Genomic DNA, 26,104 nt, shown 5'->3' with positions numbered 1-26,104 from the left:
CTACATCAGTACTCGTTGGTGGGAGAGTCTGGGCTCTGTGCTGTCGAGAGATGGGCATCTCTCAAGCAAATAAGGGCAGGGAAAAAAATACACGTTATCTATGGTCTTAATGCACTTAAATAGTGAATGGAGGACACTTTTCCTGTGGTTAATTTTCATGCCAGCCAGGTAGGCTATACTCCTGTTGTAAAGATAGGCAATGTGCTTTATATTAGGAAAGTTGAGAAATAAATATAGTAAGCCTAGCCTATAGAAAGCTGATGGGATCCTCCTCTTTTTAATAGAGGCCATCACTCTGTTTTCTCCCACAATTGCATAGCCTATAGAAATGTTGCGCAACATGAGCACATGGGCTCTCATGGAGTGTTTGATTCGATTTTTGATCACATTTGCATTGACGTCAGTGTGATTATAGGGACAACGGAATGCTGAGTACCAGGCAGTTAGCAAGTTTGGTAAGCTTCTAATGACCATCAGCAGCATCAGAGCTTGGAGAAGCCCAATTACCGTGACTAAACGGTCACGTGGAATATGACTGCCTTCATGACTCGCGACCGCCGGTGTGGGGGTAATACAGTCCCTGCAACAGCTCTTGTCGCAGTCGCACTGGTACCTGGTTTTTGTCACGCTGCTGTTGATGCCTTCCTGCCTACTACTGGTGACACGAATGAGGAGGACTGTGATGGAGAGACAGAGGAAAGGAGAGGGTTGTCCCTGGGCTGGGTTGAAACAGACAGACAGACCTGAGTGTGCCAGGGTCAGCCCAGTACACACTGCCCCCCTCCATCATGTCACATTGGCAGCAGATTATCTGCCCTCCGTTCTGCCAGTCAGTCAGCCACTGCAGTGACATCAGGCTCCTGCTAAACAGCCCAGTGAAACAGCCCGCAGGCTGCAGCCACTGCTCTGTTCTCTCTATCTGTCTATCTCTCCCTCTCTCACTCTCCGGTCCCATAGGATAATTGCTCCAAGAAGGGCTTCCATTTCTTTTATGGCTATAATCGCGGCGGGAATGCTTTCAGATTTCTCCTGGCCTGTCACAGCGGTAGGTGAGAAAAGAAGAACGAGGAGTTAAGGCCAGAGGTAGCTAGCTTCCTAGTCGATTGTATTTAGAGGCCTTAGTTCCTCCGCAGTGGTGGAACGGCTTCTGCCATCATGGCAATTTGAACCTAACTCTTGCTTTTTTCCCAGCAGCAGATGTAGAGATTCCACAAAAAAGTCAAACCCTGCCTTTTAGTCAACGGCCAAATTATTGTATTTCTTTGACTTCTCCAGCTCCAAGAAACACAGGTCCACACAGAGGTCACTTGGATTTGTCTGCCAGAACGGAGGACGGAGGAAGCATTGCATTGTGATCTCAAGAGGGACATTTTTCGGGTTTGCTTTTGTTGCTTAAAGAGGTCGTCACATTTTGAGCACTCAAAGCAAGGACCCCCCCCCCCCCCTCCCCGAGCAGTGCTTTACGACACCACATACCAGCTGCAGAGGAAACTCTGTGTGTGTGTGTGTGTGTGTGTGTGTGTGTGTGTGTGTGTGTGTGTGTGTGTGTGTGTGTGTGTGTGTGTGTGTGTGTGTGTGTGTGTGTGTGTGTGTGTGTGTGTGTGTGCGTGCGTGTGTGTGTGGTTTGGATTTACTATCCTTGTGGGGACCGGAAGTCCTCACAACGATAGTGAAACAAGGACAATTGTGGGGCCATTACACTGGTCCCCACAAGGAAAAGGCTTTTTTAGGCTTTGGGGTTAGGTTCAGGGATAGGCTTTTGGGGTTACGGTTAGAGTTAGGTTAAGGGTTGGGTTTAGGGGTCAGAGAAAAGAGAGAGAGAGGGAAAATAGAGAGAGAGAGAGAAGAGTGAGAGAGAACTTCTGTGAGTGTGATGTTTACAGTTCATTTTTGTTGTTTATTTCACTTTTGTATATTATCTACTTCACTTGCTTTGGCAATGTTAACATATGTTTCTCATGCCAATAAAGCCCCTTGAATTGAGAGGGAGGGAGGGAGCATTATAATGCATGCTCAGCTCAACTGCCTCCTTGTCTGCTGTGAATGGCACCACAACCCTTACAGGAGCTTCTCATCTAAATCACTGTCTACTGGTATTAAGAGAATTATTGCAGGGACATGTGGTGTGGGAGAGCTGTTGTCTTTACACTTTACCACTCAGAGGGGGGTATGTTTTTTAGACAGAGATATTTGAATCTAGATCCGTCTCTTTATATACAAACACACATACATATATATATATATATATATATATATATATATATATATATATATATATACTTCATGACCAAAAGTATGTGGACACATTCTCGTCAAACATCCATTTCAAAATTATGGGCATTAATATTGCCGCTTTTTACACATTCTTAAAGTGAAGGTCTTTTAAGGGAGTAATCGAGCACATTTGTTAAGTCTGGCTAGGCACCAGCCGAACTGAAGCACGCTTACGCATTCAGACAGCAGCTCCAAATAGTCCCCGTTGTGAACGGCTAGGCTACGCTAGGCTACATTACAGCTTAAAGAATTCCTCTTGGGTTGTTGACTTAGTTACACCCAGTGTCACCCAGGCCAGGCCAGGCTGAGGTGATTAAGTCGTAAACTAGGCCGCTCCGGAGAGGAGGAGTCTGGGTGAACGCATACAGAAACTTCCTCCTCTTTTCCTGCCTTTCATTATTGCAGGGCATATTGGACCCTTCGGCCGTGCAGGACAACGTCCATAGTAGAGGGTTACTCTGAATCAGCCAGCTTTCCCCCGCACATCAGATTGAGAGTAGGAGTACACTTTTCTTCTGTTCTCGCATATTCTACCACATTTTCCATGTTGCCTTTACTAACTTAAGGGTAGCCTAAGCTTTCGCATTGAGAAAAAAAAAGCTCCCGTTTCACTGTGATGATTCACTGTGTTATTGTCTTAAGCCCACAATACAGCGCTCCAGCGCTCAGTTCACAGGGATAACCTTGCTAATGTGGCAGAAAAAGCATTAAAAAACATGTTTTTTTTTGCTGAATTCACAGAATATGATAAGTTGACTGGCTGAGTGCCATTCTGTGGCTTCCCTTCAGTCTCCAGCTTCATTCCACTTCAGAAGTAATTGATAAGAAAGTAGGTCTTAGATTATATACAAAAACACCCGCTCAGCTAAATTAAATTATAATAAGATAATAAATATTAGAGAGAGAGGCCATGACTGAATACACATACTAGCGTACTAAGAGAAGGACCATCATCCTAAGAGAATTTCATAAAAATAGTAAAACACTTAAAAAGTTATCATTTTTAAATGAAACTATACTAAATATATTCACACCTTACCAAACAATTGATTAAAAAACACTGTTTTGCAATAAAGGTCTACAGTTGCCTCAACAGCACTCTGTAGGGTAGCACCATGGTTTAGCCAGAGGACAGCTAGCTTCTGTCCTCCTCTATGTACATTGACTTCCATACAAAACCTAGGAGGTTCATGGTTCTCAACCCCTTCTATAAACGTACACAAATTCCGGAGGACGTCCTCCAACCTATCAGAGCTCTTGCTGCATGAACTGACATGTTGTCCACCCAAAGGTTCAGCGAATGAATCTAGTACTGAAAGCATAAGCTACAGCAAGTTAGCACTGAAGTGCATAAAATGTGATGAATAGATGACTCAAAGAGAGAGAGAATGAGAGCTTTTTTTCACTTTGCTAGCAAATGCAGCTAGCTAGTTTAGTCTACTCAAACACCAGGCTCAAATGTTAGCTAGCTGGCAATGACTATCCAACACAACACTGGAACTCTTAAGGTAAGCTTTTGATTTTATTTATTGTCACCTGGGCCCACCTGTGTAACTGATTAATTTCTCTAAACTCTGAATAGAATAGGAATGGAGTTATAGGCCTACTCAGGCTGGTTATAGGCAAACTATCACATTTGATTTATACTGTATACTTTAGCCAACATGTTTCAAGCAGGCCAACATAGTCCCTGTGCCCAAGAACACTAAGGTAACCTGCCTAAATGAAAACCGACCCGTAGCATTCACGTCTGTAGCCATGAAGTGCTTTGAAAGGCTGGTCATGGCTCACATCAAAACCATTATCCCAGAAACCCTAGACACACTCCAATTTGCACACCGCCCCAACAGATCCACAGATGGTGCAATCTCTATTGCACTCCACACTGCTCTTTCCACCTGGACAAAAGGAATACCTAGATGAGAATGCTATTCATTGACTACAGCTCAGTGTTCAACACCATAGTGCCCACAAAGCTCATCACTAAGCTCAGGACCCTGGGACTAAACACCTCCCTCTGCTACTGGATCCTGGACTTCCTGAAGGGCCGTCCCCAGGTGGTAAGGGTAGGTAACAACACATCTGCTACGATGATCTGTAACATGGGGGCCCCTCAGGGGTGCGTGCTCAGTCCCCTCCTGTACTGCCTGTTCACTCATGACTGCATGATCAAGCACACCTCCAACACCATCATTAAGTTTGCTGGCAACACAACAGTGATAGGCCTGATCCCCGGCAACAATGAGACAGCCTATAGGGAGGAGGTCAGAGAACTGGCAGTGTGGTGCCAGGAGTGTGGTGCCAGGATAACAACCTTTCCCTTAACATGATCAAGACAAAGAAGATGATTGTGGACTACAGGAAAAGGAGGACCGACAAATTTACACTCTCTTGTGACAAATACAATTTGATTTGATTTGATTTTGCCCATCTATCCTATTGAAACAGGACTGAAGACAGAAACAGATCATTTGGTTCCATTTTAACATATTTATTCATGAAACCAAAGTGCTGTTACATACGTAAACAAAATAATTAAATAGGTAGCCTATAGAACTAAAACAATCCACATGTTCAAATCAAAACGCCTGATAAACATGACATCAATATCATATCCACATTCGGAATCTCCGGTGCCGACACATTCACAAATCGAAAGATTTCGTTTAAAAGTGATGACGAGGGCCAAGAGAGCAAAAAAAAAAACTTTTCAATGAGAAAACAGAAACCCACTTTAAAAAAAGACTTCTGTTTTCAAAGATGTAGCCTACATTTGAACACCACCACAGAAGCTTCACTATTGTTTGGCAACTTGAAGAGCGCTAGGGCCTGTCACTCGCAGCCCAACTCTTCCAATGCATTGTGGAAAAGTGTGCATCGAATTCTACTAGATGAAGAGCCGAAATGAGTATTACATCCTGGCATTTAAACCATTCTTAAACCATACTCGATTTAAAACAGACTCGATTTTTGAAAATTCACATATACTCAATTTTCGCAGCTGAGAACGCGTCATTTGCGATTGCTTTGTTTCCCCGTTATTCGTTGATTTCGGAAGCGCATCCCCATACATTATTAATCAGCTGTTGTCAAAGCAGAAAAGAGTATGACATCCGGGCATTTAAAGTATACTTTATTTTATTTTTTTATGTTGCATGCTATTTTTGCATACTCAAACAGCCTAATATTTGGAACGCAAGTACGGGTATTCGGTAACGGCCAGAGAGTTAAGTTTAATTTCAAAAACCTTTCGAGGTCTTAACGAGAGAAGACATAAAACTCCCAAAGTCTCTGAGTGAGATGAGTGTGAAAGAGCAAAAAAATGGTGGCTGTAATAAGTTGAAATGGTGGCTGTAATAAGTTGAAATGGTGGCTGTAATAAGCTGAAATGGTGGCTGTAATAAGCTGAAATGGTGGCTGTAATAAGCTGAAATGGTGGCTGTAATAAGCTGAAATGGTGGCTGTAATAAGTTGAAATGGTGGCTGTAATAAGCTGAAATGGTGGCTGTAATAAGCTGAAATGGTGGCTGTAATAAGCTGAAATGGTGGCTGTAATAAGCTGAAATGGTGGCTGTAATAAGCTGAAATGGTGGCTGTAATAAGTTGAAATGGTGGCTGTAATAAGCTGAAATGGTGGCTGTAATAAGCTGAAATGGTGGCTGTAATAAGTTGAAATGGTGGCTGTAATAAGTTGAAATGGTGGCTGTAATAAGCTGAAATGGTGGCTGTAATAAGTTGAAATGGTGGCTGTAATAAGTTGAAATGGTGGCTGTAATAAGTTGAAATGGTGGCTGTAATAAGCTGAAATGGTGGCTGTAATAAGTTGAAATGGTGGCTGTAATAAGCTGAAATGGTGGCTGTAATAAGCCATTATGGAGGTGTCACACAGATAGTGGGTCAGAGAACAGTAAAGACTAAAGAGGGAGCAGCAAAGACAGACAGCGTCCCAAATAGCACCCTGTTTCCAATGTAGTGCGTGATTGGCTCTGGTCAAAAGTAGTGCACTACATAGCGAATAGGGTGCCATTTGGGACGCGGACCCGGGAATAACTAGCAGTTCCCGTCTGAAAACCCTGACATTAACATCAAACACTCTCTGGCTCATTAGCAGTCAGGAGCGGAGGAGGCACGATGAACAGAGAACGCAATCAAAGAAATCCTGGCCAGCCTGTCCTTGTTTGGGCATTGGGCAGAGCAGGGTGAAGACGCACATGGAGAAGTTTTAACAGAAATATAGGGGGGGTTAGCATACTGACTCACCATGCAAATACTCGTCATAAGCCTGTCCACAGGCACAGGTTAGCATGTTTAAACCAGGCAGGATCCCTCGAAGGTCTGCCGCCTCACAATCACAGGAAAGACTCGTGCAGAACCAGGAAAATAACTACAACCCCAGCAACAACGGTGACCTCCACAAGGCACCCGGTTTCCTCCTCCTTTCCCTCCCTCCCTCTGTCTCTCTCTCCAACTCCTTTTAAACACTGAGGACGGATTAATTTACACTCTTCCAAATCCCAAACAAGAATTGCCTCCGAGGCATGTCTCCATCCAGCGTTTTAAAGTACAGAACTCTCTATGGCTACTCTCTCTTCCTCTCCTCTCTCTCTCTCCCTCTGTCACTTTCTTTCTCTCTCTCTCTTTCTCTCTCTCTTTCTCTCCCTCTTTCACTCTCCCTGCCTCACTTACTGCCTTCTTGTCCTGACTAAGCCTAAGGAGGAGCGGCCAAGCAGATGAGCACTCCGGGGGAAGGAAGTGACATTGACAGGTGCTCTCCAATGGAACTCTCCTTCCTGTTGACTTGGGTAAACAATGGGAGTGTGACGCGCTGCCAGGGAGGAAGGGGGAGAGCGAGAGAGCAGCAGAGGGAGGACTGTGAGTCAGAGCGTGTCCTGACACAGATGGCTAATCTCTCTGTTTGCACTAGATGGCTCTCTTGATTGTGGACACGCAGCACCGCCGGACATAACTTGGTCCCCGGTTCCTACCGACCTCCAGCTAGGACTGACGTCTAATGGTCAAAGGACAAAGCATTCTGAGCTTGTTAGCTGTGTTCACAAACGGTAAGGGTTGCGAAGAGTCTCGTGATAAATGTCATGGTAAAAACGACAACCTCTTGACAAGGCACTTTCTACAGTGATCTGGGCCAGCTCGCACTAGGTAAACGTTAGTACCACTGTTGATACAGGGTGGGTGTGTCTAAGAGTGCAGGGATAAAGTACAGCCTGACTGTACCTACTCTTCAGCAGTGGTGCAATATGGTAGGTGTGACAGAGGTTTGTGTATCTTCTATCGGGCTGTGTTACAGTGTGAGAGGTGTGACAGAGGTTTGTGTACCTGCTCTGTGGCAGGGAATGATGCAGGTGTTTTTTGGGCACTATGGGCAGGGATACCGTTTGAGAGATATTATGGAAGTTGAGTAATCTCGGGTAACCCAGAACTAAAGTCTTGCGTAATCGGTCAGACGCTCGTTTAAGGTCTTGGTCTGTACATGTTAAGAGAAGAGATGCTAGAATGAGGATCGGAACCGGAATGTAGAGCTCCGCCCTCTCTCTTGGCAAGTTACGGGCAAGTGTACGGACCAAATGTCCCCTCCCCTTCGTAAGATGCTAACACCTGCGAAATCGGGATTTTTCCAAATAACCAGTGAGAAAAAACCTCGGCAACTGTTGAAGCTCGTATTCAATCGGTACTCATAGTATAAAGACAGATCCTCAGTATCATTTATGTTCACATAGTATGTCCTCGAGTGATTGTAGCATGATAGATGTTTTGGAAGTTCCTGTACCTGCTCTGTGCAATGATACAGTAAGATAGGTGCTATTGGATTTGCTGTACCTGCTCTTTGACGGAGGCCAGGATGTTGTTGGCGGTGGTGTCAGCCTCCATGTTCCTGTTGGTGTGTTGGGTTCCCTCTCTGATGGTCAGCAGAAGCCCCTCCTCCGGCACTGGGCTCTGCTCAGGAGCTGGCATTCCTCCTGTAGGGACACAAACAATCTGGTCACCCAACATGGTCCTCGTGGCACATACATGTGGACATATGTGTGTCGTTGCGTGCACACTACACACGACCATACCATCCAAAGACCATTGGCACAGTCGATAAATACAATAAGACACACAAGCACGCAAGTGTGCACAGAACCCACCCATCAGACTTAGTACACAGTCTGGCCATATATTCACTGACAATACTAAAACAGTAGGCTAACACACACATAGACACACCCACGCATGCTAGATGGATCATTCCAAAGATAGACAGCCAGCGAGTCAATTCCATATAGACTTAACGCAACAAATAACTTCAGAAATTATATGTGTCAAGCTCATTAAAAAACAAACAACCCAGACAAACACACAACATCTTCAAGTGTCCAAAAAGGACATTTGACTTCCCACAATTCCCTGAGCGTGCGGCGGCACCACAGAGGAAAACACGTAAGGAAGAGATAACACGTTATTCTTCTTACCTCGCTGCTGGGCGACAGGAGTGAAATGAAAAAGTCAGAGCGCAAGTAGTTGTGGCCTTCATTATAATTGTTGACAGGCCAAACACCAGGGGAATGTATGGGAAGGCCGGTCTTGATTAATATTTACCTGAAGGAGCCTGTTGAGCCAGACAGGGTGGTTAAGCACCAGGGCCAATGCCGGTGAATTTCTGCCCAGATATTGGCTTCTGGAAAGCGTCATTAAACAATATCTTTACACCAACCAGAGCACCACCCCTCCCAGCATAACTCAATAAGACCTCCATGAAACTGTCTCTTTTAATATACCTCATTCATTATGGTAGTCAGCTGGTGATTGGTGGAGTCGTTCTGGCGTATTAAGCCAAAAGTGCCATACACTATTAAAGTTATGAAGTACATTACTACTGGAGGCGCACACACACCACAACATACCAAGTACATGAATCAGTTAATACAGGCTGACAGCCAGCCAGCCAGCCAGCAGAGAGGACCACTGGGCTGTTTACAGTAGAGACAGACAGGCCCTGGATGGGAAGCTCCTGTCCTGTGAAGACTAGCCAGGCTAGCACTGCTACGTGTGGGAGGTCCCCCAGACATTCGGCCGATATGTGACCCCGTGGTATTCCAGCATGTTGTCAATATGTGACCCCGTGGTATTCCAGCATGTTGTCACCACACAGAGGCGTGAGTATTTCATGGTGACAGCTGATCGGATCACGTGTCTGGTTAATGAAGGCAGACATGGGATATTACTACAAGCAGGCATGTAGGCAGCAGGGTTACAGAAATGTGTCAAACAGAGTAAAGCCCCCCCCCCCCTAGTTGTTACACACTCTTTTGTCTCAAGGAGAATCTCTTGTCATTAGCTTCTATGAAATAGAGCAGTGACAAGAAACTAGAGAGTTGCAGTTTCAATTTGAGTGTGCTCCTTCTCCCTGCTCCCCGAGTCAAGACAGTTACAAAAACAAGAGCAAAAAAAAAAAGACAGCATTGTCCGGGATTTTTTTTTTTAAACTGGCAGAAGAGGCCAACCCAGCAAGAGTAGTCAGAGCTCAGTCGGTTTCTGTTGAAACCCTATACTATGGAAAGGATTAGAGAGAATGCCATTCAGCTAGCATGTCCCTGTCAGTGAGAAAAACAAGTCTGCTTTTGTCACCACAGACAAAGTATCTGGAATGGCCAGTGTGCATGTACAGTGTGCATGTACAGTGTGCATGTTCAGTGTGCATGTTCAGTGTGCATGTTCAGTGTGCATGTTCAGTGTGCATGTTCAGTGTGCATGTACAGTGTGCGTGTTCAGTGTGCGTGTTCAGTGTGCATGTTCAGTGTGCATGTACAGTGTGCATGTTCAGTGCATTTGAAAAGTATTCAGATGCCATCACTTTTTCCAAATTATGTTACATTACAGCCATATTCTAAAATTGATTAAATTATATATTTTTCTCGTCAATCTACACACAATACCCCATAATGACAAAGCATTATAAAAAATGTATTACAATTTTTTTTAAGAAATACCTTATTTACAGAAGTATTCAGACTCTTTGCTATGAGACTCGAAATTGAGCTCAGGTGCATCCTGTTTCTATTGAGATGTTGATTGGTCAATTGACTGGACATGATTTGGAAAGGCACACACATGTCTATATAAGGTCCCACAGTTGACAGTGCACAAAGTTCCTCTGTGGAGATGGGAGAACCTTCCAGAAGGACAACCATCTCTGCAGCAGTCTGACAATAAGGCCTTTATGGTAGAGAGGCCAGACGGAAGCCACTCCTTAGTAAAAGAGCACATGACAGCCCGCTTGGAATTTGCCAAAAGGCACCTAAAGGACTCTGACCATGAAAAACAAGATTCTCTGGTCTGATGAAACCAAGATTGAACTTTTTGGCCTGAATTCCAAGTGTCACATTTGGAGGAAACCAGGCACCCCTCATCACCTGGCCAATACCATCCTTACGGTGAAGCATGGTGGTGGCTGCATCATGCTGTGGGGATGTTTTTAAGTGGCAGGGACTGGGAGACTAGTCAGGGTCGAGGGAAAGATGAAAGGATACAAAGTAGAGAGATCCTTGATGAAAACCTGCTCCAAAGCGCTCAGGACCTCAGACTAGGGCGAAGGTTCACCTTCCAACAGTACAACAACCCTAAGCACACAACCAAGACAATGCAGGAGTTGCTTTGGGACAAGTATCTGAATGTCCTTGAGTGGCCCAACCAGAGCCCGGAATTGAACCCGTTCAAACATCTCTGGAGAGACCTGAAAATAGCTGTGCAGAGACGCTCACCATTCAACACAACAGAGCTTGAGAGGATCTGCAAAGAAGAATTAGAGAAACTCCCCAAATACAGGTGTGCCAAGCTTGTAGTGTCATACCCAATCAGACTTGAGGCTGTAATCGTTGCCAAAGGTGCTTCAACAAAGTACTGAGTAAAGGGTCTGAAAACTTATGTAAATGTGATCCGTTTTCATTTTTTTATACAAAATGTATTATAACCTGTTTTTGCTTTGACATTACGGGGTATTGTGTGTAGATTAAAGAGGGGGGGGGGGAAATGATTGAATCCATTTTAGAATAAGGCTGTAACGTAAATAAATGTAGAAAACGTGAAGGGGTCTGAATGAGAGGTCGACCGATTAATCGAAATGGAGGATTAATTAGGGCCGATTTCAGGTTTTCATAACAATCGGAAATCGGTATTTTTGGACACCGATTTGGCCGATTTTCATTTTATTTTTACACCTTTATTTATCCTTTACTTAACTAGGCAAGTCAGTTAAGAATACATCCTTATTTTCAATGACGGCCTAGGAACGGTGGGTTAACTGCCTTGTTCAGGGGCAGAATGGCATATTTTTACCTTGTCAGCTCAGGGATTCAATCTTGCAACCTTACAGTTAACTAGTCCAACGCTCTAACCACCTGATTACATTGCACTCCACGAGGAGACTGCCTGTTACGCGAATGCAGTAAGAAGCCAAGGTAAGTTGCTAGCTAGCATTAAACTTATCTTAAAAAAAACAATCAATCAATCATAATCACTAGTTAACTACACATGGTTGATGATATTGCTAGTTTATCTAGAGTGTTCTGCATTGCATATAATCGATGCGGTGCGTATTCGCGAAAAAGGTCTTGCTTGAATGTGTACCTAACCATAAACATCAATGCCTTTCAATCAATACACAAGTATATATTTTTAAAACTGCATATTTAGTAAATATTGCCTGCTAACCTGGCTCGTTGCAATCTCTGTGAAGACTATTTCTTCCTAACAAAGACAGCCAACTTCGCCAAACGTGGGATGATTTAACAAAAGCGCATTTGCGAAAAAAGCACAATTGTTGCACGACTGTACCGAACCATAAACATCAATGCCCTTCTTAAAATCAATACACAGAAGTATATATTTTTAAACCTGCATATTTTGCTAAAAGAAATCCAGGTTAGCAGGCAATATTAACCAGGTGAAATTGTGTCACTTCACTTGCGTTCATTGCACGCAGAGTCAGGGTATATGCAACAGTTTGGCCCGCCTAATATGCCAGAATTTGCCATAATTATGACATAACATTGAAGATTGTGCAATGTAACAGGAATATTTAGACTTATGGATGCCACCCGTTAGATAAAATACGGAACGGTTCCGTATTTCACTGAAAGAATAAACGTCTTGTTTTCGAGATGATAGTTTCCGGATTCGACCAATTTAGTGGCCTAAGGCTCGTATTTCTGTGTGTTATTATGTTATAATTAAGTCTATGATTTGATAGAGAAGTCTGACTGAGTGATGGTAGACACCAGCAGGCTTGTAAGCATTCCTTCAAACTGCATTTTTGTGCATATTGCCAGCAGCTCTTCGCTGTGCTTCAAGCATTGAGCTGTTTATGACTTCAAGCCTATCAATTCCCGAGATTAGGATGGTGGACCCGAAGTGAAATGGCTAGCTTGTTAGCAGGGTGCGCGCTAATAGCGTTTCAAATGTCACTCGCTCTGAGACTTGGAGTGGTTGTTCCCCTTGCTCTGCAAGGGCCGCGGCCTTTGTAGAGTGATGGGTCGCTCTGTTTCGAGGGTGGCTGTTGTTAATGTGTTCCTGGTTCAAGCCCAGGTAGGAGCGAGGAGAGGGACAGAAGCTATACTGTTACACTGGCAATATTAAAGTGCCTATAAGAACATCCAATAGTCAAAGATATATGAAATACAAATGGTATAGCGAGAAATAGTCCTATAATTCCTATAATAACTACAACCTAAAACGTCTTACCTGGGAATATTGAAGACTCATGTTAAAAGGAACCACCAGCTTTCATATGTTCTCATGTTCTGAGCAAGGAACATTTTTACATGGCACATATTGCACTTTTACTTTCTTCTCCAACACTTTGTTTTTGCATTATTTAAACCAAATTGAACATGTTTCATTATTTATTTGAGGCTAAATTGGTTTTATTGATGTATTATATTAAGTTAAAATAAGTATTCATTCAGTATTGTTGTAATTGTCATTATTACAAATACATTTTTTTTTAAATCGGCAGATTAATCGGTATCTGCCTTTTTTGGTCCTCCAATCATCGGTATCAGTGCTGAAAAATCATAATCGGTCGACCTCTAGTCTGAATACTTTCAGAATGCACTTTACATGCAGGAGCGCTCTTGAAATGAATAGTATTACTTCTTACGGAGAACATGTAACATAACTCTCCAACAAACAGATGAGTACAACCAAAGCCAACGCCATAAATTCAGAGTGAAACGCAGGAAGACTGAGGCAATGCAATACGACTCGTGACACATTTCCTTGAAAATAAATTAAAGGTCGGGAAACTGCCCACCGAGCAGAGTGGGGGTAAAAAAAACACACTCTCAGAAAACAAATGTGCTTCGGCAAACCGAATCCGTGGGTCCCCCGGAAGCAAAAGGAAAATTATGATTTGTATCGTAGCTTACCTCTGAAATTCCCCATCTTATCTGGGACAGGAGTACTTAACTCCTCTCAGCTCGGGGTTCTCGGCTGCTCCCAGATCAGACTCCAGAGAGTGTAGTACATACAACAGCTCTGCTGCACACTACCCCGGCTACTACCTGGCAGTTAGAGAGGCGCTGCTGACCCGGCAGGTTCTTCAGGATTACCTCTGTTGTTTTCCTTCAAACCGAGACGAGAAGAAAGAAAGAAAAAAAAACCCTGAATGAACTAGTGGCTTTGTAAAAAAAACAAAAAAGACGCCTGTGCATCAGGTCTCTGTAGGTGTTATTTGGCGTCTGGTAATTTCAAAGCCCAGCTAGAGGCTGCCTACCAAGTACCCATAATGCACATGGAGTCAAATGCAATCAGCGCGGCTTTAAATGCCGTAATTAGGATAATGCCTCCGAGACAATACCAGAGGAGTTCACAGGATCCAGGTTAAGTTACTCAGAACAAATAGACGGGCCCATGTCATTATGAACCTGGTCATTTCCTCTGGTTTAAGCCCAAGACATAAACATGGTCAATAAAACACACAGACTTTTAGGACTTCCAAGTGGGACTCAATATCTAGTGAGGATTATTGTGCCTTCTGTGTGAGTCAAAACACACCATGGCAAAAAAATAAATGTGTCTGGAGTAAAGAGCTTTCCCCAGGTGACATCCCCCCATTTACACAGGCGGAAAGACAGGGACGGACAGACTCGCGCGCACGCACACTTACGCACACAACTGACCCCTGGTCAGCTTATCCATTTCTTTTGGCCAAAACACTGGGCTAATTTGACCTCTTCCCACCATCTACTGGGCACATGATATAAACTGGAGCTGGAAGTGCCCCAAGGGTCAAGGAATCAACAAAACAATGAACATTTGTAACCATTATTAGCCTGCTACCAACTGGCTACTCGGCCAAGGAGCCTTGACAAGTCAAATCCAAATCCTTTTTCCTAAGCTATTAAAATCCTCAGCATCTCTCGCTCTGCCAAGAAACCGTTTCGCCTGGCCCCACCGTAATTCCCGCCGACGCCAATCAGGTCACATGGTCTAGTAGTCCAGTCAGTGACCTCATAGTGCAGCCACTCTTCTAAGCTTCTGTTATGCAATCGAAATAGAAGCTGTGCCTCCTGCCTCGCGTCCTCCCCAGGGAGCACAGAAAAGCAACAAACAAAAAACATAGTGGTAGACAGGCATATCCTTTCACCGTTCATTAACCATCTACAAACAGTAGACAACCCCTTTCTCGTCACCTGGGTCAAAATACCAGGTCAAAATACACATTGGAACGTTAGTCAACGAAGGGGAGAACTGCGGAGAAGAAGGCTTCATAAGGTTGACTGACACCCAAATTAACCAGGTCACATTTGTTGAACAAAGAAACGTGGAGGGGAAAACCAGAGCTCAGATATAATTATACATCAGCCTGAATTTCAGAGGCAGAACGTCTCAGCAGAGCAGCAGTCTTCAAGTTAAAAGCCTGGGAAATGCACAGTGCAAATAGAGTTGTGAGCTGCCTCAAGCTAGCTATTCACAGTAATTGGAATGAAAGCCTACCACAATATGGTGCTCCCCTTACTTTCAAAACTAAATTAGGTAAGGTGTTTAAATGTCTATGGAAACCCACATCTGTCTAAATTAAATATCTGTCTCTATCTGTCCCTTACAGATAAACCACATGATCTCACGTGTGGAAAGCCACATGATTTCAAGGGGAATTTCACATGTTTTTGGAACACTTCACATGTGGTGACATGTTTTCACATGTGTAGATTCACGTTACCACTTGTTAATTTACATCTCATCACATTCACTTCACGTTAGATCGCATGTCATCACCTGACATTCATGTGGTTTTCCCTTTAGGGGTGCTAATTGGACCAGCAATAAGGCAACCCCCACCCCCCCCATCATTCATTCCTCTGGACTTCTTAAGCCGGCTTGAGGACAAGGGGGGGGGGGGGGCATAATTAACTCCTCTATAAGTCAACTGATTGGTGCCTTAGCCATGTGCAATGACCCGCCAGCCAGGTCAGCATGGAGCATGAAGAGACCTCCATTACACAGCACAAAGCAGCCGCTGTAATGTCCCCAAAGACCCACAATGCTTAATTGCCTCTTTCAAATAGCATATTGACTTAGCTAAATAAAAGTGATATTAATGGTCTCGAGTTGCCTTTTCAGACTTCACTAAAGTGAGGCTGATGCCATATTTCAGCACTGATAAAGAACCCCCCCCCCCAAAAAAAAGAACAAAGACGTTCATTATAATTGTATGTCGGGCCAAAATAAAGCATCCAGGTTATAGCAAGACAGCAACATATTTCTTACCAAGTGGTTGTCAAAGACGTATTCTGAAAGCCCCAGCACAAACTATTACGCAGACAAAACACACATGCTTAGATAGCCAGGACTAGAGTCATCTGTTTTTTTAAAGGATGTGTTGTACACAAACAATTTCAAGTACTCCACAAATGCTTCACAACATAGGCCCTCGAGCACAGAAATGCCCCGCTGTGCCAATTCTGTGTCATTCAATTTCCTTTGAAAATCTCCCAGTGAAATTACTTACGAATTCTGAGGTTTTACCTCACATCAAAGATTCAAGAGGATGGCAAAGAGAGTCATGTGTGTGTACATACCTGATGCTTTCTTTGACAGCGGAACACACAAGGCTACTATTGGATCCCTAAACATGTGACTTTCTGTTGAGCTGAACAGGCTCGACAGCTGAAAACACTTTACTCTGTTTGACACACCCCAAAAGCTAAGGAATGTAATCTCAGCACGCGCTGGAGCTCGTCTCGAACACACACACACACGCCGCGTGCATAACGCACACACGTATGCATGCGCGTACACACCGCGGCATGCATCTTCTGTATGTAGACACACACACACTCGTACACACACATATACACACAAACACATACACACACACTCTCACGCATGCACACACAGATCAATAATATAATAATGCTGTATACACATTCACACAATGTAACGCATACCCTTCGAAAAAAAGTGCTATCGAGAACCTAAAAGCGTTCTTCGTCTGTCCCGGTAGGGTAACCCTTTGAAGAACCCTTATTGGTTCCAGGTAGAACCCTTTTTGGTTCACGGAAGAACTCTTTTGCATTCTTTACACAGAGGGTTCTACATGGAACCCTAAAGAGTTCTACCTGGAACCAAAAAATTGTTCTACCTGGAACCAAAAAGGGTTCTACCTGGAACCAAAAAGGGTTCTCCTATGGGGACAGCCTAAGAGCGCAGAGGTAGAAGTAAAACCTACCTCTTGACGGGGTGATGTGGGACTTAATAAGTCAGAGGTTAGCCGTGTGGAGAAGCTGAGACCTTGACCACTCACTAGGATAACTTGAAAGGGATTTTCAAATGAGGGAGGAACATCTTCAGAGGATGTTATAGATGTTCTGTCTTCCTCACACCTCCTTGAATCATATCCTACAAATGTTGCAACATATAACTCACTCCCGGCCAATCTGAGCGTGTGTGTACAGGGATGGGCTTGGCTCAAGATAAGCCAGGAGTCAGGCAGGAAACACAGTCATACCAGATCAGCCTAAAGCAATCCATACAACACGCAACTTAGAACCCAGATAGCCCTCTTCCAATGAAATTCATTCAGCCAAAGGGACTCACCATCCGAAGTGGATGACTTCATGCGCAAGCATTTTATCCCTGTCTACAGTGTGCAGTGATGCAAACAGAGGACTATGAGTGGTCATTCTATGAGGAACTTCCTCCTGTTCTGTTCATTCACCCTGCATCCATCCCAAATGGCACCCTATTCAGTTTATAGTGCACTACTTTTGACCATAGCCTATTGTGCTCTGGTGCACTATATACTGTAGTAGGGCTGTGTACCAGTATACCACGGCAACAATGAAAACACAAACCTGCTGTAGGTAAAATACCGTGTGTGATATAGCTTGGGGGGAAGAAATGCTGGACGACAACATGTTTGTTTCCAACATTAGGGCTGTTTTCCTAAAGAAGTGGAATCCACTTTGTGTTTTGTTTCCTTGCCACAATATGAGTATCGTGACACTGGTATTGTTCCGGCCCTACTATATAAGGAATAGGGTGCCATTGAGAATACATCCTCAGGCCTCACTGAAAGACTGATCCAAATGGCTCATCAGCGGTTTGAAACATGTCATCAGTAACATGTTGTGACAGAGTGGGGTCATGAATGACGCTCTGATTGATTGACGCCCACCGAAAGACGACTTTAAAGGGGAACGGAGCATAAACATGCTCTTTCACGTCAAAATGGAGTCAGCTGCAAACCCTCAAGAATCACAACCTTTGCGTCGGCTCTGGAGGCTGGCTAAGTCTCTGAAGAAGTGAAACGGTGGCCACACGCTGAGACAGAACACAAAAGTCAACTGAGGATTCTCCCTGTTAGAGCTGAAAACAAGACGAATGCTCCGATTTTCTCCACAAGAGTGAACACGACAGGCTCATTTGCCAAAGCAAAAACAGCAGCAAAACAAAGCCAAAACAGAAATACCACTCCACGTAATCCTGAGTGCTTCGTGTATTCACGGCTCATAAAGAAGGGGAATTAAATGATGATCAGAGCTGCACTGAAAGTTATTTATTCTTTCAGACAGAAAAGCGGAAATAAATTCAGTCGAATCAATTTTCCATTCCATTCTGCCTCACACCCATAGCTGTTGCTTTTCAATTTCTACCATATCAGGTGGTTACCACATTTCAATGTGAATGGTAGAAATGTGATAGATTTTATGGAGAGGACCAGCGAGAAATACCAAGATGATTGAAATGACTAGAAACAAATAGGATGTAAAAAAAACGAACAAAGCATTAGCATAACAATGGGCCACTATTGGCAGTGTTCTGGCTCCCACAATGCAACCTGTCTGGAGTGAATTACCGAGCGGTGCTCAGCACCTCGGCTGCTTCTTCCGCTTAAGACTGATTAAAGCAGCCGATGAACTGCCTTCACTGTCCTCAACTGAATGATCAATCACACCACTGGTAAGGACAGCGTTAGCTTTAGCTTAGCGGCCTGCCTATTCATCAACAGGGCATCCTTGTAGGTTCACACAGCAGATGGGGAAATAAGGGGGATGACAGTGGCAACAATTACAGTCACTCACACTTCCATCTCTCTGTGTGTGCGTGTGTGTGTGCGTGTGTGGTGCGTGTGTGTGTGTGTGTGTGTGTGTGTGTGTGCGTGTGTGGTGCGTGTGTGTGTGTGTGTGTGTGTGTGTGTGTGTGTGTGTGTGTGTGTGTGTGTGTGTGTGTGTGTGCGTGTGCGTGCGTGTGCGCGAGCGTGTGCTTTCCCTCATGAGCACATTTCATTGTGGAATGTACTTACTATATAATGGGGGCAATTAATATGATGGCGGTGAAGTATCAACGTCACATCAATCTTGTTTATCTCCTGCTATGCTCCATCCCTGGTATTGACAGGCCCAGCATCCAGCATCCAGCATCCAGCTGCCATCCAGCCATGGGCAGAGTGCCCAGTAGGGCTGTGTCAGGTCCCCTATACAACAACACGAGAAAATGACATGTGGTGTTTATCACACAGCCGTGCCGCTGCCAGCCAGCCCTCACAACCCCCCTCCTCCTCCGATTCCTGTTCTGTTTCTATGAGCTAGCGGTCCTGCCATCCATGTTCCCTCCCAGTCAACATCCAAATACATCCATCGCAGATCACGATGCGTCCCGAATGCTATCATATTGGCCCCGGTCAAAAGTAGCACACTATAAAGGGAATAGGGTGCCGTGTGGGACACGCTCACAAGGACTGAGACATCTGAGGACTCGCAAGTAGGAACATTCATTGGTGATAGCAGATATTACTGTCATTGGCTCCAATCAAAGAGAAATGATGAACTGCAATGGGAGCGGGAGATAATCGGCTGAACACAACCTTATTCATGAGAAGACAGTCCTATCCGCGGCACACAGTCCACAGGAATGGGGACTGTTCCTTGTTCCAAATGTGTAATAGCAAGAAACGCTCGACTCCACCACTGTGCCATAACAAAGCAATACCTTAAATAATATGAAAAAAACAAATTGTGTTACTGTAGTGATTACAGTGTTACACGTGCATAAAGACTAAAGCAACGTGGTGTAAAGTGTAAAACAACTAATCGCAAAAGTTAACTCTTTTGTCTTAACGTAAAGTGATGCCATCTTCAATGCCCTCACACAGCACGGAAAGGATCAAACCACTATAATGGGTTGGGAGAAGATGACACTAGAGACGAAAGACATATAAAACCCCATCCCAACAACACTTGGGAGAAGATTATGGGGTAAGGAACCACCTCGGGTAAGGAACAGGACATCAATGTATCCATCAGTAGAAACTACCAGCAGCATATCCCCTATAAAGAGAGGGCTGAGGCAGAAGACGAGTAAGACTGGATCTGGCAACATCTCCCCTGAGGGCTGATTTGCATTAACATTGCTTATTAAATACGTACTGATTTAGAGTGGATGAACAGAGGTCACCGAGAACCGTGCTGCCGTCCATTCAAATGAAGTGGTTGATACTGATAACTGCATGAAAGAGCCTTTAGAAAACAGCATTTGGGCCTCCCAAGTGGCACAGCGGTCTAAGGCACTGAGTCGCGGGTGTTAGAGGTGTCACTACAGACCTGGGTTCAATCCCAGGCTGTGTCGCAGCCGGCAGTGACCGGGAGACCCATGAGGCGCCACACAATTGGCACAGCGTTAGGGGAGGGTTTGGCCGGTCTTGTCCCATCGCGCTCTAGCGACCCCTTGTGATGGGCCGAGTGCATGCAGGCTGACTTCGGTCGGCAGTTGTGTGGTGTTTCCTCTGACACGTTGGTGCTTCTGGGCTAAGTGAGCAATGTGTCAAGAAGCAGTGCGGCTCAGCAGGGTTGTGTTTCAGGGGGCGCACGGCTCTTGACCTTCTGCTCTCCCTGAGTCCGTACGGGAGTTTCAGACTGTAACTACCAATTGGGGAGAAAAATGGGTGAAAAGTACAAAAAATATATATGTTTAAAATCCATTCAAAAAATAAAGAAAATGGGGATGAAGTAATTAATTTCTCATTACAAATAGAGTTGGTCCTTCCAAGGCGAGCCGATCATTAAGGGCTGGTTAGCGTGCCGCAGCTAGCGTAGCACCCATAGCTTTACAGCTCATTAACACTTCAAACAGGCCCCATGGTGGTGGGCGTCCCTGACCTGCAGTGCGGGAGCACACCTGTCTTCTTCTGTTCTGTTCTGTCCTTCAACTCACAGCTGGGAAAACAGACTACAAAACCACAATTCCCCTATTTGAGAATGCTTCACCTCCCAGTTCCGTCAATCACTTCTACAATACCAACAGTGTTGCTGAGAAATAGATTAAGTCATAGCAAACTATGAAAAGTGAAGTAGATTTCACAAATCACCAGTGAAATCAAATCAAATAAATGACTATATAATATTATTTGAAGGTCGCATTTCCGTTCCCATGTTCCTTCCCTTCTCTGGCTTCGGCGCAAACAAACGTCCTGTCACGTTTCATCTGTGAAGTAATTGCCTGGCGGTGCCCGTACCGCGGGGAAAGTCGTCGTTGATCACAACCGCAAGCTACAAAGCTGAGCTCCAACACCTCAACAGAGAATCCTGCACAGCACAATGATACATTGGCTTTTATTATGGATATACAAGTAAACTTCTCTTTCAAATATTGTATGTCTCGTTCACTTTTACAGAACCCTTCTCAAGGACAGTTAAATATGTGTAGAGAAGAACACACACTTTACAGCAGAAGAGGCCAAGTATATACTGTATTTACTTTCCAACTGAGAGGATGAGGCATGCAATGTAGAGATTGTCAAAGTATTTGCAAGCATTTATGTGCACAAGATGTGTATGAGGCTAGCTAAACCGATGCGTTCCAACCAATTGCGCTGTGTTGAAGCCACTGTGTTGAAGCCACTGTGCCTCCATCGTGGCCCTTCGCCATCATTGTAAAGAAATAAAAATCATTTGGAAGCTTTAGAAATACATTTATTAATGTCTATATTCATTTTTGACACATCTATTCTATTACCTTTAAGCACACTTTTAAATTGTACTATGTGAGCTAAACATACACGTTTCAAATACTTAAATACATGTCATTGAAATACTGTAGAATTCCATTCGTTCCTACGGAGGACTTCTCCTACTGGGGAGTACCAATACTGTGTCTGACCAGCGACTTCAAAGCTTTTCATTGGCCAAAGACGTAGTAACAGCAATCCAGGGTTTATGTACATAATTGGCTCCAACTCAGAGCAGCATATACGTCTTGTGTTGGGAGTCTTCCTTGGTGGCTTTCGCATCAAACAAAAAAGGAAAAGTAAAACAAAATGTAGCTCCGTACACAACTTGGGGGCTAACATGCATTGAACCATGTAGAGAAAGGGAAATTAGATTTCGAGGAAAATGACAAACAGTCCAATCACCTTCAGTTGCCCTTTTAAAACAACGTTTTAGCCAGTTAGCTAAATGCCATGCTCTTCTTATGGTCAAAGGTTAATATACACATTTTCTAGAACAAACCAATTGCACTTGGAAACAGGAACTCTTAAACACAAGATGAATTATAACGCAAAGCCACAGGAAAGGGGATTATAGAGCACTGGGAGGAGTGGGAGGGCGCTGGGCTGAGGAGTGGGAGGTAGTTGAGCTGAGGTAATAAAGAATCAATGAGAAGGGCTATAATTGTTCTCTCAGATATTGTTCATGTAGGCCAAGCATGACTTTACTGCTCTGAGGTGAAACGTGTATTTTTATCAAAAGCATTGGAATGCAATGTACACTACCGTTCAAAAGTTTGGAGTCACTTAGAAATGTCCTTGTTTTTGAAAGAAAATCACATTTTTTGTGCATTAAAATAACATCAAATTGATCTAAATACAGTGTAAACATTGTTAATGTTGTAAATGACTATTGTAGCTGGAAACGGCAGATTTTTTTATGGAATATCAACAAAAGGCGTACAGAGGCTCATTATCAGCAACCATCACTCCTGTGTTCCAATGGTACGTTGTGTTAGCTAATCGAAGTTTGTCATTTTAAAAGGCTAATTGATCATTAGAAAACCCTTTTGCAATTATGTTAGCACAGCTGAAAACGGCTGTCCTGATTAAAAAAGCAATAAAACTGGCCTTCTTCAGACTAGTTGAGTATCTGGAACATCAGCATTTGTGGGTTCGATTACAGGCTCAAAATGGCCAGAAACAAAGGCCTTTCTTCTGAAACTCGACAGTCTATTCTCTTGTTCTTAAAACCAAACACTTTTAGACTTTTACTCAAGTAGGATTATACTGGGTGACTTTCACTTTTACTTGAGTCATTTTCTATTAACACATCTTTACTTTTACTCAAGTATGACAATTGGATACTTTTTCCACCACCGGAAAATGAGCCATTTTAAAACGGGTTGAATGCCTGACATTATATATAGCTGTTAGCATAGCGGCTATAGTGGAGTTCCACTCTGCCAAGTGTCAACTTTTTCAGACATTGCACAGCGGGAGTAAATTGCAGGTTATTCCGGGACAGTTCTCTGCTTCCAGAATCATGTTAACACTTTGTGCTGGGAAATTGAAAAACCTGAAGAGAAGAAAGAGCAGTGGAAATGTTGATTCGTCAAAGATTCTTTTGCACCCATCATTTCCTCAAGTCTCAAAATGTGTCCGTTTTCACCTGGTCACTTTATCGAGACATACAGACGTAGGATCTTAATTTGATCAATTTTTTGTTGACGAGGAGCTTCTGTTAAAGAGTCATCTAGCTCCTCAACATCAACACTAGATCTTAAAATCAACCACAGCAAAAGTACACAATAGCATTCGATGAAATGTCAACGTAAATGTCATGTCCTTGAACTAACTTTGTTAAGTTTCAATGTCTCAACCCCTTTCCCTTGAGTTAATTACTAAACATACAGCACTTTGAAATTGCTTGACATTTAAGTGAATCTTCTGCGGTTGACAAGAATGGCCATGATGGAAGCAGCTGAGGCGTAGGAATCCTGCAGGTTGAATCTGGTTTCAGTTTTGACTTGGAGCCTCGGCAACCGGTATAAACCTCTGACATCAACCCACATGACTTGAGGAGAACATAGGTTCCTGACATAGGGGAGATGCCATCACCTCAATCCAAATCCAGCAGCCAAGCGTGTCTGCGCACCACTCTGGGACGACATCCGATACCACATTTGTAGTATTCCACTCAACCTGCATCAACAGTCAACAACACATCACTGGAGAGTAAGGCTAGGTGATACATTGAACTATAGAGTTCACTATGAGGCCCACCAACCACACTGACGAAATACATCCGTCATCAAAATGAAGCCATCTGCGAGCACATCTTAGCCAGAAGAACAAAACACTTGGCCATTTTGGCCCCAGCTGAACGTGTATTACTTACGGCGATATGACAGCAGGCTTAACAATTGTCCATTCATCACGCAGTGTCATGCCAGGTTATGTCATGTTGTCCAGTGCTCAGTGACTGCTGCTGAATTCTCTGGGGGCCGTTTGTTAGGCAACGCGCTCAGCAGGGTTGATGGCCTGTCCGCTTCAGTCTTCAGCCTCTAGTAACCAGAGAGCAGGAACCCCCCGAGTGATACGGTAACATGCACTTTGTCTTTGAAATATTCAACAGTATGCCATCCTCCTCCTCCCGTCGAGGAGGTAGGGTTGAGAGCTGGCAGAAAAGACTGTGGTCTGGTGAGTCAGCAACATCTGGAGCAATTCACACTGAAATGGCTCTTCCCCTGTTCCCTGCTGTCCACTCCACACTGCAGAAGTCTGGAGCGCGGCGAGCCGCTGGTCTTTCAGACTCAGCATGTCAGGGCTATGAAAGGCTATTGTGCACCTAATCTCTCAAAGCGCTGACATGCTTTGTGTTCTTTACTATCGCCAGCCGCCCAGGATCCAATCAAAGCCTGAAATCTGGAGCTCTTTCATGAATTTATCTACATATATCTAGTTTGATCGGCAGCGCACATGCCTCACCAAATCATTTCACTGTACCTCAACCCAACAACCCGTAGAAGCAGAAATGAATGCAGACTGCATATGGGACATTATCCTTAAATCACCTTGATTGTATATACAATACATGAAAGCGAGCATTTACATCTAATAGAGGACTAGCATAGATTCTGCAATATGGTGGGTTTTATTCAAATACTGTTCACAGTCCAGTGACGTCAACGGTCTAAACTTTCAAGTGCGGGTGTTGGTTCATCTCTTCTCATCTTGTTGAAAAGGTCACCGATTAAAAATACCTTGTGCTCACAGTTCTTCTATTCCCAGAAAAGTCTGTTGCCCAAGTGATAAAACAGGGATAGATATTACAGACTGACAGTGGAATCTCTCTAGTCTACAACTTGTGGTTGGCCTCAAGGATTGGGCTAACTCTCTTCAGACCACACCATGCACATGTGGGATGGAAAGAAAGAGGGGAAAAAAGGATTGACGGAAAAAGAGGCATCCTCAAAAAAAAGAAGGGTAATGGGCAGCTCTTGATGGATACTCATTCTCAATGGATATTATGATTCAGTGATGGCCAGCCACTGAACCACAGAGGCAGTAGAGTGACTGAAGATATGTCCAAAATGGCACCCTATTCCCTATACAATACACTACTTTTGACCAAGGCCCATAGGGCTCTGGTCAAAACTAGTGCACTATGTAGGGAATAGGGTACAGGAGGTTGGTAGCACCTTAGTTGGGGCGAATGGGCTTGTGGTATTGAATGGAGCTGAAATCAGTGGAATGGCATAAAATACATGGTTTCCAGGTGTTTGTTGCCATGGAAATTGCTCCGTTCCGGCCATTATTATGAGCCGTTCTCTCCCCAGCAGCCTCCACTGGAATAGGGGCCATTTGGGACGCATCCTGAGTGTCCTTCCAGGGGGACTCAGCGGGGTACAGAGCCTCATCACCTGTCACAGGTTGTTCAGGGCACACATGGAAACCCAGACAATCATGGATGAAAGCCGTGGTATATCAGACATTATAAACTGGGTGGTTCGAGCCCTGAATGCTGATTGGCTGACAGCAGTGGTATATCAGACCGTATACCACGGGTCTGACAAAACATTTATTTTTTCCTGGACTAATTACGTTGGTAACCATTTTGCGTCATTGAGTTGTGCCTAAGAACAGCCCGTAGCCGTGGTATATTGGCCATATACCACACCCCCTCGTGCATTATTGCTTAATTATACCATGGGTATGAGAGAAAACGACTTGTTTCCTGTTCTATTTATGTTGGTAACCAGTTTATAATAGCAATAAGACACCTTGGGGATTTGTGGTATATGGCCAATATACCACAGCTAAGGAGTGTATCTGGGCACTCTG

At 44.0% G+C, this 26,104-nt stretch overlaps 1 protein-coding gene across 7 annotated transcripts in view; it reads right to left on the bottom strand.

Moving 5' to 3' along the window:
- The window catches only part of LOC135547170 (plakophilin-4-like), a 115,650-nt gene that overhangs the window by 85,460 nt on the left and 4,086 nt on the right, over nucleotides 1-26,104 (bottom strand). For 3 of the 7 annotated variants that reach the window (XM_064975901.1, XM_064975899.1, XM_064975904.1), the window contains exon 2: nucleotides 8,110-8,249. In XM_064975901.1, the coding sequence (XP_064831973.1) occupies nucleotides 8,110-8,249 (140 nt within the window). Of the gene's footprint in view, nucleotides 1-6,534; nucleotides 6,993-8,109; nucleotides 8,250-13,697; nucleotides 13,830-16,352; nucleotides 16,423-17,002; nucleotides 17,132-26,104 lie in introns of those variants that run through there. The other 4 variants (XM_064975903.1, XM_064975900.1, XM_064975902.1 and 1 more) reach the window with 4 other exon arrangements.

Source organism: Oncorhynchus masou, chromosome 10 (assembly GCF_036934945.1).
Source record: "Oncorhynchus masou masou isolate Uvic2021 chromosome 10, UVic_Omas_1.1, whole genome shotgun sequence".
In the NCBI taxonomy this organism is placed as follows: Eukaryota; Metazoa; Chordata; class Actinopteri; order Salmoniformes; family Salmonidae; genus Oncorhynchus; species Oncorhynchus masou.
This window is presented reverse-complemented; position numbering and strand designations above follow the sequence as displayed.